Source organism: Fundulus heteroclitus, unplaced genomic scaffold (assembly GCF_011125445.2).
Source record: "Fundulus heteroclitus isolate FHET01 unplaced genomic scaffold, MU-UCD_Fhet_4.1 scaffold_245, whole genome shotgun sequence".
NCBI lineage: Eukaryota > Metazoa > Chordata > Actinopteri > Cyprinodontiformes > Fundulidae > Fundulus > Fundulus heteroclitus.
The window spans coordinates 152,527-167,226 of NW_023396656.1; the positions used below are offsets into that span (position 1 = coordinate 152,527).

The following is a 14,700-nucleotide window of genomic DNA, read 5'->3' on the forward strand; positions in this document are numbered from 1 at the left end:
TGGGCTGCCATGTGTGGCGCCCGGGGAGCAATCTGGGGTTAAGGGTCTTGCTCAGGGACCCAGAGTGCAGGCGCTGGAGATTGAACTGGGTACTTGCATCCTTCTCTGAGTGCAAGCACGTTGCTCTAACCACTCGGCCACCCCTATGGGTGTTTAAAGCAAAACACACATGCATGGTCCTGTTCAGAATGTTCTCTTGATTCTCATGTTGATGTCCCCCAGAGTCAACCTTCATTCCTCAATTTCTTCTTCAAGCTGTCATTCTTTTACTATTAGCAGTCACTCCGCTATCCCAACCAGATCCAAAATGATTTAAATGGCCGTTTTTCTTTTCATTAGTGTAGGTAAGAGGAAAATCTTTAAATAATCCTTGCTTAATAAGCCCCCTAGGCAAACAGCTGGTTAGGCTCCATAATGTGTTTATTTTGTCTTAAGATGTTTTAACAACTGGTAAAAATGGGGAAATATCTCGTTATTTGCTGGTGAAGATTCTCAGTCATCCAGGTCATGGTCATTCCAAAAAAAGTAAAAAACAAAACTACTGGACTTGTTTTCCGTAGTTTGAAGACATAGTTTGACGACAAAGGACACTCTTTTGAGGACCAAAATGTTCACATTTTGGAGAAAGAAGACAGATGGTTTGAAAGGGGTGTGAAGGAAGCCATCTACGTTAAGAGAGAAAAACCAACCTAAACCTGAGGAGGAGGCCTTAGGTTCCAACTCTCAAAAACCTATAATACAGCTATAGAATTAATTCCAGCCAATCATCACCTCAATTCTCACCTTCATATGGGTGATCAAAACATCGTTCCGGCAAGCCAGGCCAATAACGACCCTAACGACTCCTCGTTACAGAGGAGTGGACCAGTTTCGGTTCAATCTGCTGGCTTAATGACTTTAACGACTGCCAATTACTAAGGGGTGGACCTGTTTCTGTTGAATTTGCATGTTATCTAAGCCATCACAAGGCCTTTGTTTGGGCAGTAGTATAAAGCTTGGTACTGCACATTACTCCAGACTTTTTGAATTGAGAAAGCTTCATGGAGAGGAAGCGAAACGTCTTCAAACTACGGGAAACAAGTCCAGTTGCTATGTTTTTTACTTTTTTTGGAATATTTTATTTCCTTTTAAGAGGAGGGATATTAAACCTCATGAAGCTCTACCTCCTGTATTTGTATTATTATTTTTCCGTTGTTGCTTTTAACCATCAATTTACCATTGTTAGTTAATATAAGTCCTTATGCTAATTTAGCAGTTTTACCCATTTGAGCCAGTTTGTGTTGTGTTGTTGATGTCTGCCAGTGTGTCAGATTCAAGCTGCATCCTAATTATTTGATTCTTATCTGTGCCTCTGCTTATTTCAATTTAACCCAGTAAATATAGTTTCTGCGATGTCCTCTGTGAATCAGCAGCTAGTGTAAAGTTTCAGAGTTTGTTGCTCTTATATTGAAATATTCACTTCATCTATTCATTCACTCATTCATTTTTATTTATTAAACATCCACTTTAACTTTCTCACACAAGTTGTTTTCTTTTCCTTATTTATTGTTTATTCATTTCCATCCATCCATTATCCAACATGCTTATCCCTGCTGGGGTCACAAGGGTTGCTGGTTCCTGTCCCCAACTGTCAATGGGGAGAGGCGGGGTACACCCTGGACAGGTCGCCAGTGCATCGCAGTGTTTATTTATTTATATCATCTGCTTAAAGTTGCATCTTTCAAAGGTTTTACCTTTACACATTCATCCAAGTGTTTTGTCAGTTGTGTATTTTGTTTTTAATTGTCTACAAGAAAATCTGAAGTGAATGCTGAAGGTGTGTTTGCCGAACTCATCTTTGTTTTTGTTACTGGGGGGTCAGTTGAAGGTTCTCCAAAGCCTCCATCTTAGCCCTGGCCATTTGTTGTCCATGCTCAGTGCTCTTTTCATGGCCCCCATGTGTGCATTCTGGTCAGCTGCACACCATCCTTCCAGTAAGTGCAATGTCTATGAACTCCCATCCTCCAGTTCTCGTCTCTGAAAGCAGAATGAGATCTGCCAACATCTTTACCAAAGGAAGTCTTTGCAAAATCACGTTGTCTAATATAAACATTGTTTATCTTCTTCATCCGTAGTGTAGTGTCGATAAGTGGCTTATTGGCTGATTGGAGCCATTTAAACTGTAGAACTTGACCTCAATTGGCACTTTCTACTTTGTTACTATCAACAGCTTAAGTACTGGACTCTACAAAAACAATGTGAAATGGGCAGATTTCCGAACACTCGAGCCACGGCAGCTGGATAATCAAAGCCAGCTCAAGATTGGTCGAATACGCCATGATGTCTTCCAGGATCCATGTCACCATTAGACTAAGAGCTTTGCCTTCAGTCTAATGGAAGCGATTCCCCCTGAGCAGGTCCCATCGCTCTGACCACCACCATCATGAAGTAATTCCAGATGATCCTCCTAAAGTACATCAAGGACTCCTACTGTATTGGACAGCCTGCAGTTTGCCTACAGGGAGAATCGCTCCACAGAGGACGCTGTCTCGTTAGCACTTCACTCAGCTCTGACTCATCTGCAGCAGCCCAGCACCTGTTAGGATGGACTTCAGCTCAGCATCCAACACGGTGCTCCCAGACATGCTGGCTCTGGCGCTCCATAACATGGATTATCCACACCTCTCTGCTCCTTGATCAGTGACTTCCTCACCCACAGACCCCAGGTGGAGAGGATAGGGAAACACACATCTGCTCCACTGATCCTCAACACTGGAACACCGCAGAGTTGTGTCCTCAGCCCTGCTATTTGCAATAAACATGCACTCTTATTTTTTGGGGAATATCAAATTACACATTCCTGTAAATGAAGCCTTAAGACCACTGCACAAAAATTGTGCCACAAGGTGGCAGCAGTATATTTCTTTTTTCTCTGGGAGCTTAGGGCAAATGCTCATGTGCAACACTGACAAACTTTTATAATTCACCTGAAGCCTCCCATTGCGGAAACACCAGGACTTCTGGTTTAATTTTATATGTATAACCCAGATGTTTTTGCCCCCCAAAAGAGTTTTTTTTCAGGCTGAATGGGTTCCAACTGGGCCAGGATTCACAAATGTGTAAATGCAGCAAACATTAGAAATATCAGTTGGAGACCCTGTTCAGGTCCTTACTGGGTCCCTGATGAGATTTAAGATAATCTGCTCAAACTGATCTTCATGGACCCAATAGGGCTGACATTGGGCCCTGTTTGTGAATGTTTGCTGGATGATTCATGTGGTAGTTTTTTTAGGACTCAATCCCACAACAAAACTGGGAATTATAAGGAAACATTTGGTAGCGGAGGAGTTGGTAAACATGTTGGAAAAACTCCCTCAACAGTAAAGGATGACGTAAACCTGCTCTGTCTTCTCTAACCCCCAGTGGGTCGAGGGAGATGATCGTTCACATGGGTTCTGGTTCTGCTGCAGGTTTTCCTCCCTGTTAAAGGGGAGTTTTTCTCTCCACTGTCGCTTCATGCATGCTCAGTATGAGGGATTGCTGCAAAGCCATCAGCAATGCAGACGACTGTCCACTGTGGCTCTACGCTCTTTCAGGAGGAGTGAATGCTGCTTGGAGAGACTTGATGCAACCTGCTGGGTTTCCTTAGAGAGGAAACTTTCTGACCAACCTGGAGGATCTGATGGAGTCTGACTTTAGAAAAGCCTTGAGATGATGTGTGTTCTGAATTGGCGCTATAAGAATAAAATTGAATTTTAATTATTTTTAGTAATGCCAGAAACTGATATATTTTAATATGAGATCTTTTATTTTTCAGGTCAAAATGACAAAGATTACAAAATAGATTTTATCCAAATATATTTGCTTGTACAAAATGAAGCACTTATTGCTTGCTTTTACATGTAATCAGGCTGGGCTGGGACTTTTGTGGGTTCGATTAGCCGAATGATCTTGATTCTACTGGGATCCCAGACGCAGTTCTCCTCCAGGCCGCTCTTCACCATCCCACAGTTGGGCGGCACCCAGGCGGTGTCGAATCCATGATCATGCCAGGTCTTCTGCATAGGGTGATTCTGGCAATTGATGGCTTTCACCTTCCCCACGTTGACCTTTACCTTGATGACCACCTTGTCCTCTTCAGGATGATCAATAGGATAGCGACTGGCTTTCTGCAGGTCTCTGCTGAGATAGACCCCAGGACCAAGCATCCCTTTTTTAGATTGACGGAAACCTGTCTTAAGGATCTTCTGAGCACACGCCCGGGTGGTGCCGTGATACATGATGTAGGTCCGGTCATCAGCTGGTTGCGGGGTATCCAGTCGAAACGCTCCAGGAGGAGGACTGAAGTCCTCTTCAGCCCACTGTAACCTGAATCTGCTCATGTTGGAGTCAGAATGTCTAGAAAGGAGAAGATTTTAATTTAGCCTTATGTATGTTATTGTCAAAGGGGATGCCAAAGTAATTTTCATATATCATTTGTCCTATTTCAATTATTGTCCTATATTATAATAATGTTTATACTGTAAAAAAACAAGTAAAAGTTAAAACTAAATACCACTAAATAGTTCAACAAAGCCCTCTGCAGCCATAACGTATCAGCATTGTGTTGATTTAGGGCATATGTTTTGAAATTTGACCAAACATTTCTAACATTAGTCCTCTATGCTGGTGCATTGATGAGTCTGTTAGGAACCACAAGCTCCCCTTGATCAGACACCATGATCTTCAGGTGTCAGAGATTTCAGGTTTCTTTCATCCCTTAGTTTTTTCTCTGCTGTTTCTGTTGTCTAGTTTTAACCATTTTTGAGCAAATGTTTGTAAATGGGTTCTTAGGTCATTCTTGCTCTTTGCACGTTTTGCATGTTCTCAGTTTTTTTTCTTTTCTGAGTTTCTGTGTCTTTGCTCTGTTTCTGTTCATCACTCTCCCTCCCTCAGCCCCCTCAGCTTTCATTGATCTCAGCTGTTCCTCATTTTCCACATGATTACTCCCCCTGCTTTTCTTTTCTCTGCTCTCCCCCCTTTATATAAGCTTGCTGGTCATTGCTCATTGCTGGTTTTCTTCCTTTAGTTTCCTATGTTCCATGCCTCCATTCTCCATGCTTCTTGTGTCTCATCGTGACCATTTTTTCATTCCCAGTCCAGTTCCTGAGCTTTCTGTCTGATCTCCTTCAGCAAAACCTTTTTTATGTTTCCTTTGTTATTTTTTCCCATTAAGTCACTGAGCTTTACTTCCATTCTGCTCTGAATTTATTCCTTTTCTAACCAAAACACCCCTCCTCTGCTATTCAGTCATTAGCAACCTCATATGAGTGCTAGTCACATCAAGAATCTTTATTGTCATTTTGCAGCCATAATGAAAGTTTGGTGAGACTTCGGCTCTGGATGCTCACTTAACACAAAGACACATCATCACGCCGTCTGTCTGCCGCTTAACCATCTTGTGAGAGTTTATAAATGTTTCTTGGTTGTGTCACTCCATTAAAAAGTCAGCTAATCAACACAACAGTAACGATAAATTGTCCAAAAGGGTGTTGATCTAATTTGACAAATTGTTAATTGCATTGTGAACAGGTTGTTTGAACACAAACAATTGTTCCTAATTAGTTTAGAGCTAATTTAAATTCTTAAAACAAGCTATGGTTCATAATAATTACTCTGAACTGTGACATCACTGCATCGTTTTATTGGTTTCAGCTTTTATTGTCTGTTCTTTTTCTCTGTAGCTTATTAGTTGTTTTTGTTTTTTCATTTTACTTAGTAGTTTAGTTGAGGTTATTAGCTTGGCTAAACAGTTTTCTGACTGATGTTATATACCTGAAAGTTGGAATATTTTGTTAATAAATTCTTGTAATTTGCAGAGTTTGTGCTTATTCTATCTGTGCATGAATCCCCTCCTTCACCTGTTGTTGAACTTCACCAGGCAGGTGTTCATTATACAATGACTGACAGAGACATATAACTTTAGCATCACTTTAGGATATTATTGCCGGATAATCACATGATGTTGATTAAAATGACTAACTTTGTTAATAATTGCCTTTGTGTATTCGAGCTGACACTGCTAATTCAGGCTAACACATCAAAACAACCCAGAAACGTCCAAAAAGAGAAAAAGTGATGCAGAACGATGAGTTTAAAATGTATTGACAGAGTTGGCCGAGTTGGCCTTAAACGTTTAAAAAGGGTGCATGGCAAACCAGGACTGGGATGGATAAAAATGTTCAAAATTGAGTTGGCCTTATACCTTTAAAAAGGTGCATGGCATACCAGGACTGGGTTGGAAGACTGTTTGGTCTTGACTTGTAACCAGAGGTATCCTGGACTGGGATCCTCTTCATACCTGGTTAACAATTCTTCAAGCATGCCGCCATTTTGAATTACCCATGATGCAATGGGACTGTATTTCGGTCTTATAAGGTCATTTTGCTGTCTATTTCTTAAATTAGACCCCTAAAACCACATATTGTGGCAAACATTAAAGACTTCTCCGTTGAGATACAATTCACACAATTGTGTTTTAATTTGTGTCCAGTTAGGTAAAACCAGTACTTAATTGGATGATCCCATTAGACTACCTGCTGGCCTTGTCCAAGGAAAGGTATGGTTAACCCAGCTTTCCAGGAGTCGTGCGGTGTATGGGACACTGGAATTGTTTGTATTTATACCAATAGCCTTCGGCTTTAACCAAGAAAAACACTTAGAAATTGTAGTTGGCCTGAGCCTTTAAAGGATACATGGCAAACTAGGACTGAGTTGGATAAAAGCACTCTAAAATACTGGATCAGGCGATTAAAAGGTTCATGGTAAGTGTACAATACAAGGTAAGTGCATTGTTTAAGTTAAAAGAATGTAATATGACACACACTGGGACCTGATCAATCCCAGATGGGCCTTCCTCGGGTAGGGTGTCTAGTGATAATGGCCGAAACACCCTGAGACCCCGAGGTTCACTACTGAGGATGTGTCCTTTTTTTGCTCGTAGTTATCATCTGATTGGATACAATCAAAGGGATAGTTCCCTTTTTGTTATTTGGAAGCTTCTTATTCTATGGGCTTAACCTTTTCGGAGTGTGGGGCTGGATAATGACGTGCGACAGCTCTCACATTACCTTTAACTCTCTAGTCTAAACTTCCTCTGTCGGATAAATGGGACCGGGTTTTCTGAGGGAGACTTCAGACTGTTCTCACACAAGTGGTAATCAGACACTACGTGTGTGTGTGTATAATAGATTTCTTGAATTCTTACATTTCGCGTTGCTGTCTCTCCCTTAGAGAAATCTGTTTTCTTTGTCGATGCTCAGACATTGGATTTCAACGTATTGTTCATTCCCTGTGTCATGTTGCAGAACTCTTCTTAAGAACCTCTAAATCACTCCTCTGTTTGCTCTTCTGGCACAATTGCTCCTCAATAACTCATCACTCTCTCACCTGCCAGTCCACCCTCCAACATTTTGCCGTTCCATAACTTCCACTGGGAAAAGGACCGAAGGAGACAATCATTAACTCCACCAATCTCCTGACCATCCTTAAGCCGGGCGTACACTGTACGAGTTTTTCAGTCGTGGTACTTATATACATCTCAAACTGTGCGACAGAACCGCGGGGTTTAAAAAGTTCACCGGTCACGATCTGTGCGGCGCGACGCTCGGACGAGACCGGACTGCTCACACTGTACGTCGTGTCCCCTCTGGGACCGCTCGCTGTGGTGGCAGAGGCAGGCGAGCGACGGTAGGTGACAGGGACCCAGAGCCGGGGTTTGAGCCCAGCTCTGGCGAGGCCCGCAGGAGGCACCGGGCGTCGGGGGAACGGAGGGGAGAGAGGAGGGACGAGACGCACCGGCGGCCGCGCGGCACGGCAGGTCGCCTGGCCCGCACACCCCCCCCCCCCCCCCCAGCAAGCGGAGGAGTGCCGAAACAGGCGGCCAGCGCGATGAGGGCCGAAACAGGCGGCCAGCGCGTTGCGCCGACCGGACGGCTCGCCCTCCCCAACATCGGCCGGAGGTTGCTTCAGGGACGCCCGCTTCCCTCCCTCCGCTGGCGGGAGGGAAGCGGGCGTAGCTCTGCTTGAACAGCAGGATGCGCTCACGACAGCCGACTGAATTTCAAACATGTTTGATTTTCACGATCGTCCGATTCCTGATCGGGAGGTAGTCATGAGAAGCCAGTCCCCCCCCCCCCCCCCCCCCTCTACGATCAAGCTGAAATTTGGCCCGATTCAAAAAATGCTTGCACGACTGAAGAATCGGCCCGAAAAGGGGAAAAACTCGTACAGTGTACGCCCGGCTTTAGCCTCAGTGGATATCCTCACTTCCTCTGCACCAGTACGACACCTTCCCCCTCCTTCTACAACCTGTTTTCAACCCATTTCAGTTTCAGATAGTAACCCTCCAATGTTTACCTTTTAAAGAGGAGCAGGTTTCCTGAAGAAGACACCATATTGTCCTGCTTACACTAGTCCCATTACCTCTCCTCCAGGATACTGATAAGAATCATTCCCTCCACCAATCTCCTGCCAACTTCGTTCTCTAAGGATATCCTCCCCTCTTAACCAGTAAGAAACCATCACCCCTTCTTCTACACCACGTCCTCAACCCATTTCTGTTTCAGATACGAACCCACCTATATCTCATCCTAAATAGGACTGGGTTTCCCAAAGAAGACTTCAGATTGTCCAACTCACAAGTGGTAATCAAAATCTGTTCTGTGTAACCTAGATTCCTGGAGTTGTTACATTTCCTCTTGCTCTAGCTCAATTAATAAAAATCTCTTTTCCTTAATGCTCAGATATTGGACTCTATAGTACTGTTGTCCATTCTCTGCATCAGTTCTGAGAAATCTCCTTAAGAACCTCCACACCACTTCTATGACTGCCCTCCTGCCTGGACATCCTCCAAAGTTGGTTTCACCAACCAAAAACTTCAAGAGGGGCAAAGGTAGACAGTCACAAAGTTTTACAACACATTCTCCACCAATTTAAGTTTAAGGTAGAAACTTACTTTCCTCTCCCATGAAATGGGACCAAGTTTCCATAGGCAGAGATTGATGTTCTCACACGAGGTAATCAGGCTCTCTTCCTCTTTGTGTCTAAGATTCCTGGGGTTTTTACACCCTCTCCTTACCAAAAATATGCTCCCTTTGTCATATAACAGTTATTGGACTCCAAATTGTTTCTTGTTCTCTTAGTCTGTTTGAAGAACTCTCCCTAAGACTCTCCAGTCCACTCCTCTGGCCACCCTCCTGGCACAAGGGCTCATCTGTAACTCATTGGTCACTCACCTCCTGGTGCACTCTCCATTGTCCAAACCTCCCACCTTGAAGAGAAGGACAGAAGGAGACAATAACTAATTCAACCAATCACCAATCTGCTGCCAACCTCAGCCTCTACTGATAAGTTCACCACTTCTGCACCAGGAAGAAACCAACTCCATTTCTTTTACAACAAACTCTAGACCCATTTCAGTTTCAGACAGTAACACACTAATCTCTCCCCTAGTGCCGTCCTGGATTCTTGGTCTAAAACAAGAATCATCTCGCTGTGCAGATTTACCAATAAACCTTTCAAACTTTCCTTTGGTTTCCGTAATTATTACCTGCAGGAGATTTTCATTTTGTCAGAAACATGACATAAGCGGGTCGAGAAGATGGCTGGATGGATGGCCTTTCTGAAATAATTAAACAAAGGTAAAGTCAAGATGGCCAAATAGCAGGCCATATACAGAAAAAGAAACCCTTCTAATTCTGTTGCATTTTTGTAATTACAGAATAACAAAACATAGAAACAAATTCTAAACTTGTGTAGAGGACATCCAAGAATAGTCTGTGACGCTCAGACCAGGTGAGGAGAGTAAGATGTAGTCCATTAATCAAGCTGATGGGGAAGATGCAGCAACCTGCTGGATCTGGAACAAAAACTCCTACATCTTTCTCTAGAGGGTTGGGCTAACAAACCGACTATGGGAGCGATGCTGAAGGTCATTAATGATGTAGATAGTTTTGTGAACACAATGTTAATGGTTGCTCTCCAGAAGAATGGAGAGAGGAGAACAAATCAATTCTGTGTAAGAATTGACAATCTTTCACCACTGATTTCTCTCCAGCAATTTGCAGCTTGAGAAAAAGAAATTGAGACCATAGGGAGGACAGATAGAAGGTCCTGAGTTGATGAGTTGTTAGAACCTGCTTACGTTGGAGGCTAATTCTCCAGGTGAAGCATCTTAACAATAGCTTTTTTTTTTTTTTAAAATGTCAGATTGTTGTCTTGGTGAGCTTGTGAATGTGTCCTTAAAGCCAAGGCAGTTCAGCTGACAGCTTTGGTAAATACTTCAAACTCTGACATTCTTTAATTGGTACATGCCGACAGACATCAGCCACTTTTCTAGAACCTGTCAGAACCCTCATGTTCCAACATCTGCTGTTTTCTACACTAACAGATTGACAAACGCTTTCATAACTACTCTTCTGCAAACACTACACATTTAGATCAAAATAAAATATTGGAATGTGTGGTTTTATTGGTTACAACTGAACCTTTAATACAATACTTCAACAGAAGCTGAAGAACAAACCTTATTATCATTGTACAGGATACAACATTTTATTTTGCAGAATCTCTATGTTTGTATTGTCAACCAGATATAGTTGATGCATGTTGTTAAATAGTCTGTTTTAACGCAAGTTGCAAAAAATAATTGTGCCATTGTTTAGTTATTTCTTGGACTGGATGCGATAGCAGTAGGTATTAGCAATTTTCCCAGCCATGGTTGAAAAGCTATGTCTGTTGTGTTGGTGTGAGCTCGCATGACTCCGAGTCTGGCAGATGAATGGCTGCTGAACGGAGGCTCCTGGCTGGGTAAGGTCATCCCAGATCTTTGTGGCCTTTCAATGGAGATGGTTCAAGCAGATCTTTAGGCGTGGGACCGGGGAGCCACGGATCCACTAAGCAGTCTTGATGACCACTGCAGTTGTTCTTGGATGCAGTGCAGCTGGCGTACCACCCTGTACATCCACGGGTCAGGACGCTCTCTATTGTGCTGTGGTAAAAGTTTTACAGCAGAGTTGGAGGGAGTTTGTTCCTCCTCAGCATTCTCTGGAAAAGAAAGACGCTTCTGGACCTTTCTGGGTAATACAGTTTGTGTTGAGAACTGCAGAGAGGGTGTCTGGGACAACACTACCATCTGTGAATGGAGGCTGAAGTAACAAGATGGCTAGCTGTATCTGGATAGGCTTTCTCCCACCCTGGATTTACCCTGGTCTCCCCCTTCTGTCACAAAGGAGACTTTAGACCAGGGGTGTCCAAACATTTTGGCTTGTGGGGCAAATTCTCAAGTTAAAACCACTCCAATTTTTTTATAACAATATTATTTTAAATAAATTATAATAAATAAATTCTTATCAGGTTTTACTGCACCAAAGTCTGCATTTGAGGTAAAGTCATTAGATAGCTGAGGATCTATTTACTAGGAAATTAAAGAAAATGTAAAAATTGTGGTTAATGAAAGATAAATGTTTTGTGTTATACCTAACATTTCATTGTAAGATATTAACTTAACTGCAATAATGTTACCCTAATTAAAAATAAAAAGTTTCCATCTGCAAGAGCCACCAGAGCTGATCGGCCAAATATTTTGGTGTGCAAATATACACTGTTTAAAGTTAATTAATGTTTCATAAATAACTGTCTGTCTATCAGCTTAAGAACTTGTGATAATCAGTTCTTAAGCTGATATCAAGACAATGGTTGAAAGGAATGAATTCGACCACTAGCGATCTTTTAACAGCAAACTCTACACCCACATAGAATAAAGGAGTGATAACTTCTTTTCAAGTTCAATAATTTAATTACAGAAATAAAATGAACATCCAGAGAACATCACTATGTAATGCTGTTTATCTGAATTAACACAATATTTCGATTAACAAATCCTCTCTACTAGGCTAGTGAAACTTAAGTAAACTACTTAGCAAAATGAAGATAAAATGAAACTAAGCTAAGGAACTATTTACATGCAAATGTAAACAAAAGACAAAACAAATGTGGTCGAACATCATCAGAATAATTCAGCGAATCCCGTTCACTGCAGATCTGATTCCAAAAAGCATGGAATAGAGTTAGATTAGCTTACCTAATTAAAAAAACATTTGATGTGTTTCAATCCATTCACAATGCAAATCCTGAGTTAAACAAAACATTATTTTATGAAATAATATTTTGTTTAAGTTAAAGAACCAAAGTTTACCTTAAAGAATGTGAAATGAGGTTAAATTAGCTTAACTAATTTAGAACAACATTTGACATGTGTTTCAACCCATTCACAATGCAAAGGCCAAGTTAATCAGAACATTATTTTAAAGAAATAACATTCTAAAGACTGATTTGCTCTGTCCGATCTTATTAATGCGATTCTACGTCTGGGCACAAGGGTTCGGTAAAGCGATCGGTTGCTAAATCGGTTAAAGCATAAATTTATCATAATTGCCTTTAAATTGACATTAATATTCAATATTAATGCGGGGATAGGGTTCATAGCTATATCGAACGATGGCGGAGCGAAACAACAAGCGTTGCGCTTAAGACAAGCTCCTTTGAATGTATGGATATCGGAAGCTAACAGAAGCTTTTGGCTAGCGGAAATTCAGTGCTAATAAATAAAAGCTCCGGTTTTATTTTAGTCATGATGAGTTGGCCGGATAACGTAAACAATAATGTCCCATCAAAGTATGAAACCCTTGTGGAGATAACCTTTGTTATAACTATAAAGACACACTTGACCATATCAGCAATGCCAAGGAACCGGATGCTAGCATGGGCTAATTCCGTTAGCCCTTTGTTTTAAAACGACAATGTGTAACGCATCACACAACATTTCCCAATGAACATTTTAACCTGTCCTACTTTTGTACTAGTTGCAGTTTATGGAGGGTTTTCTGGGGGACAGGGAGGGAAGGGAGCTGAAATTAGGAAGTGGACTGTGGACCAGTTTGGCAAAAGTGTGAAGGAAGAACTTGAGGCTGCAGAGATGAAAGTTAACCAGGTGATGTTCTGGATGTGGACAGTGAAGTAGAGGATGGAGAGGGCTGTCTGGCTGAAAGGTGGGAGAGATACAGGAATTGTCATTTGATATCTTAAAACTACCAGATTTGGTTAAAGCTGACTTTGCACAATAAGCAAGTGAGGTAACTGATGTGGCATGATGTCCACGGCCCCGGGAATATATGGGCTGACTAAAACATTTTTGCTTTAACCCATGCTCTATGCTCTTTCACCGGGAGTGAATGCTGCTTGTCGAGACTTGATGCAACCTGCTGGGTTTCCTTAGAGAGAAAACTTTCTGACCAACCTGGAGGATTTGATTTAAGTTGACTTTGTAAAGAGCCTTGAGATGACATGTATCATGAATTGGAGCAACATAAATAACATTGAATTTAATTATTTTCAGTAATGCCAGAAACTTATATTTTTATATAAGAGCTTTTTTTTCAAGTCCAAATGACAAAGATTGCATAAAGGATTTCGTTCAAACATATTTGATTGTACAAAATGAAGCACTGATGGCTTGCTTTTACATGTAATCAGGTGAAAGACACTGGGCTTGATCAGCCGAATGATCTCGATTCGACGGGGATCCCAGACGCAGTCCTCCTCCCAGCCGCTCGGCACCATCCCACAGTTGGGCGGCACCCAGGCGGTGTCGTATCCATTCTGATGCCAGGTCTTCTGCATAGGGTGATTCTGCCGATTGATGGCTTTCACCTTCCCCACGTTGACCTTTACCTTGATGACCACCTTGTCCTCTTCAGGATGACCAATAGGATAGTGACTGGCTTTCTTCAGGTCTCTGCTGAGGTAGACCCCAGGACCAAGCATCCCATCTTTAGATTGACGGAAACCTGTCCTAAGGATCTCCTGAGCACGCGCCCAGGTGGTGCCGTGATACATGATGTAGGTCCGGTGGTCATTAGCTGGCTGCGGGGTAAGCAGTCGAAGTACTCCAGGAGGAAGGACAAAGTCCTCTTCAGCCCACTGTAACATGAACCCGCTCATGTTGGTGTCAGAGTTGCTAGAAAAGAAAAGGAGGTTAAAAACGTAAATTTAGTCTTATGTAAGTTAATGTCAAAGGGAATGCCAAAGTAATTTTTATATTCTTTAGTTTTCTCAAGCTCAGAGACTTATAATTATAAGTCTATAAGTTATAATTATTGTCCTATATTATAATAATATAAGTTAAAGTTGCAATTAAATACCACAAATAGTTCAACCCTATTGACGGCAGGCATAAGTTGGATATATTTTTACCTTTTGTTAATTTAGAGCTAATTAAACCTCATTCCAAATTCTTAAGACAAGCCATTGTTTATAATAATGAGTGAACTGTGACATTACTGCATCGTTTTATTGGTTTCAGTTTTTATTGTCTGTTCTTTTTCTCTGTAGCTTATTAGTTGTTTTTGTTTTTCTCATTTCACTTAGTAGTTTAGTTGAGGGTTAGTAGCTTTGCTAAACAGTTTGCACTCTGACGTTATTTACCTGGAAGTTGGAATATGTTTTAAATAAATTCTTGTAATTTGAAGAGTTTGTGTTTATTCTGTCTGTGTATGAATCCATTCTCTCATCTGTTGTTGAACCTCAACAGGCAGGTGTTGATTACTCAGTGACTGACAAAGATGGATAACTTTAGGATAATTTTGCCTGATAATCAGATGATGTCAATCAGATGATGACGTC

At 41.7% G+C, this 14,700-nt stretch overlaps 1 protein-coding gene across 1 annotated transcript; it reads right to left on the reverse strand.

Annotated features, from left to right (window-relative positions):
• Window positions 1–3,764: 3,764 nt before the first annotated feature.
• LOC118559163 lies at window positions 3,765–13,924 on the reverse strand. Its single transcript, XM_036129884.1, has 2 exons — window positions 13,544–13,924; window positions 3,765–4,290 (listed from the first exon to the last, which is right to left on the reverse strand). Exons 1-2 carry the CDS (start codon window positions 13,912–13,914, stop codon window positions 3,876–3,878), a joined length of 786 nt encoding a protein of 261 aa, XP_035985777.1. The 5' UTR covers window positions 13,915–13,924; the 3' UTR covers window positions 3,765–3,875.
• Between the last annotated feature and the right edge of the window lie 776 nt (window positions 13,925–14,700).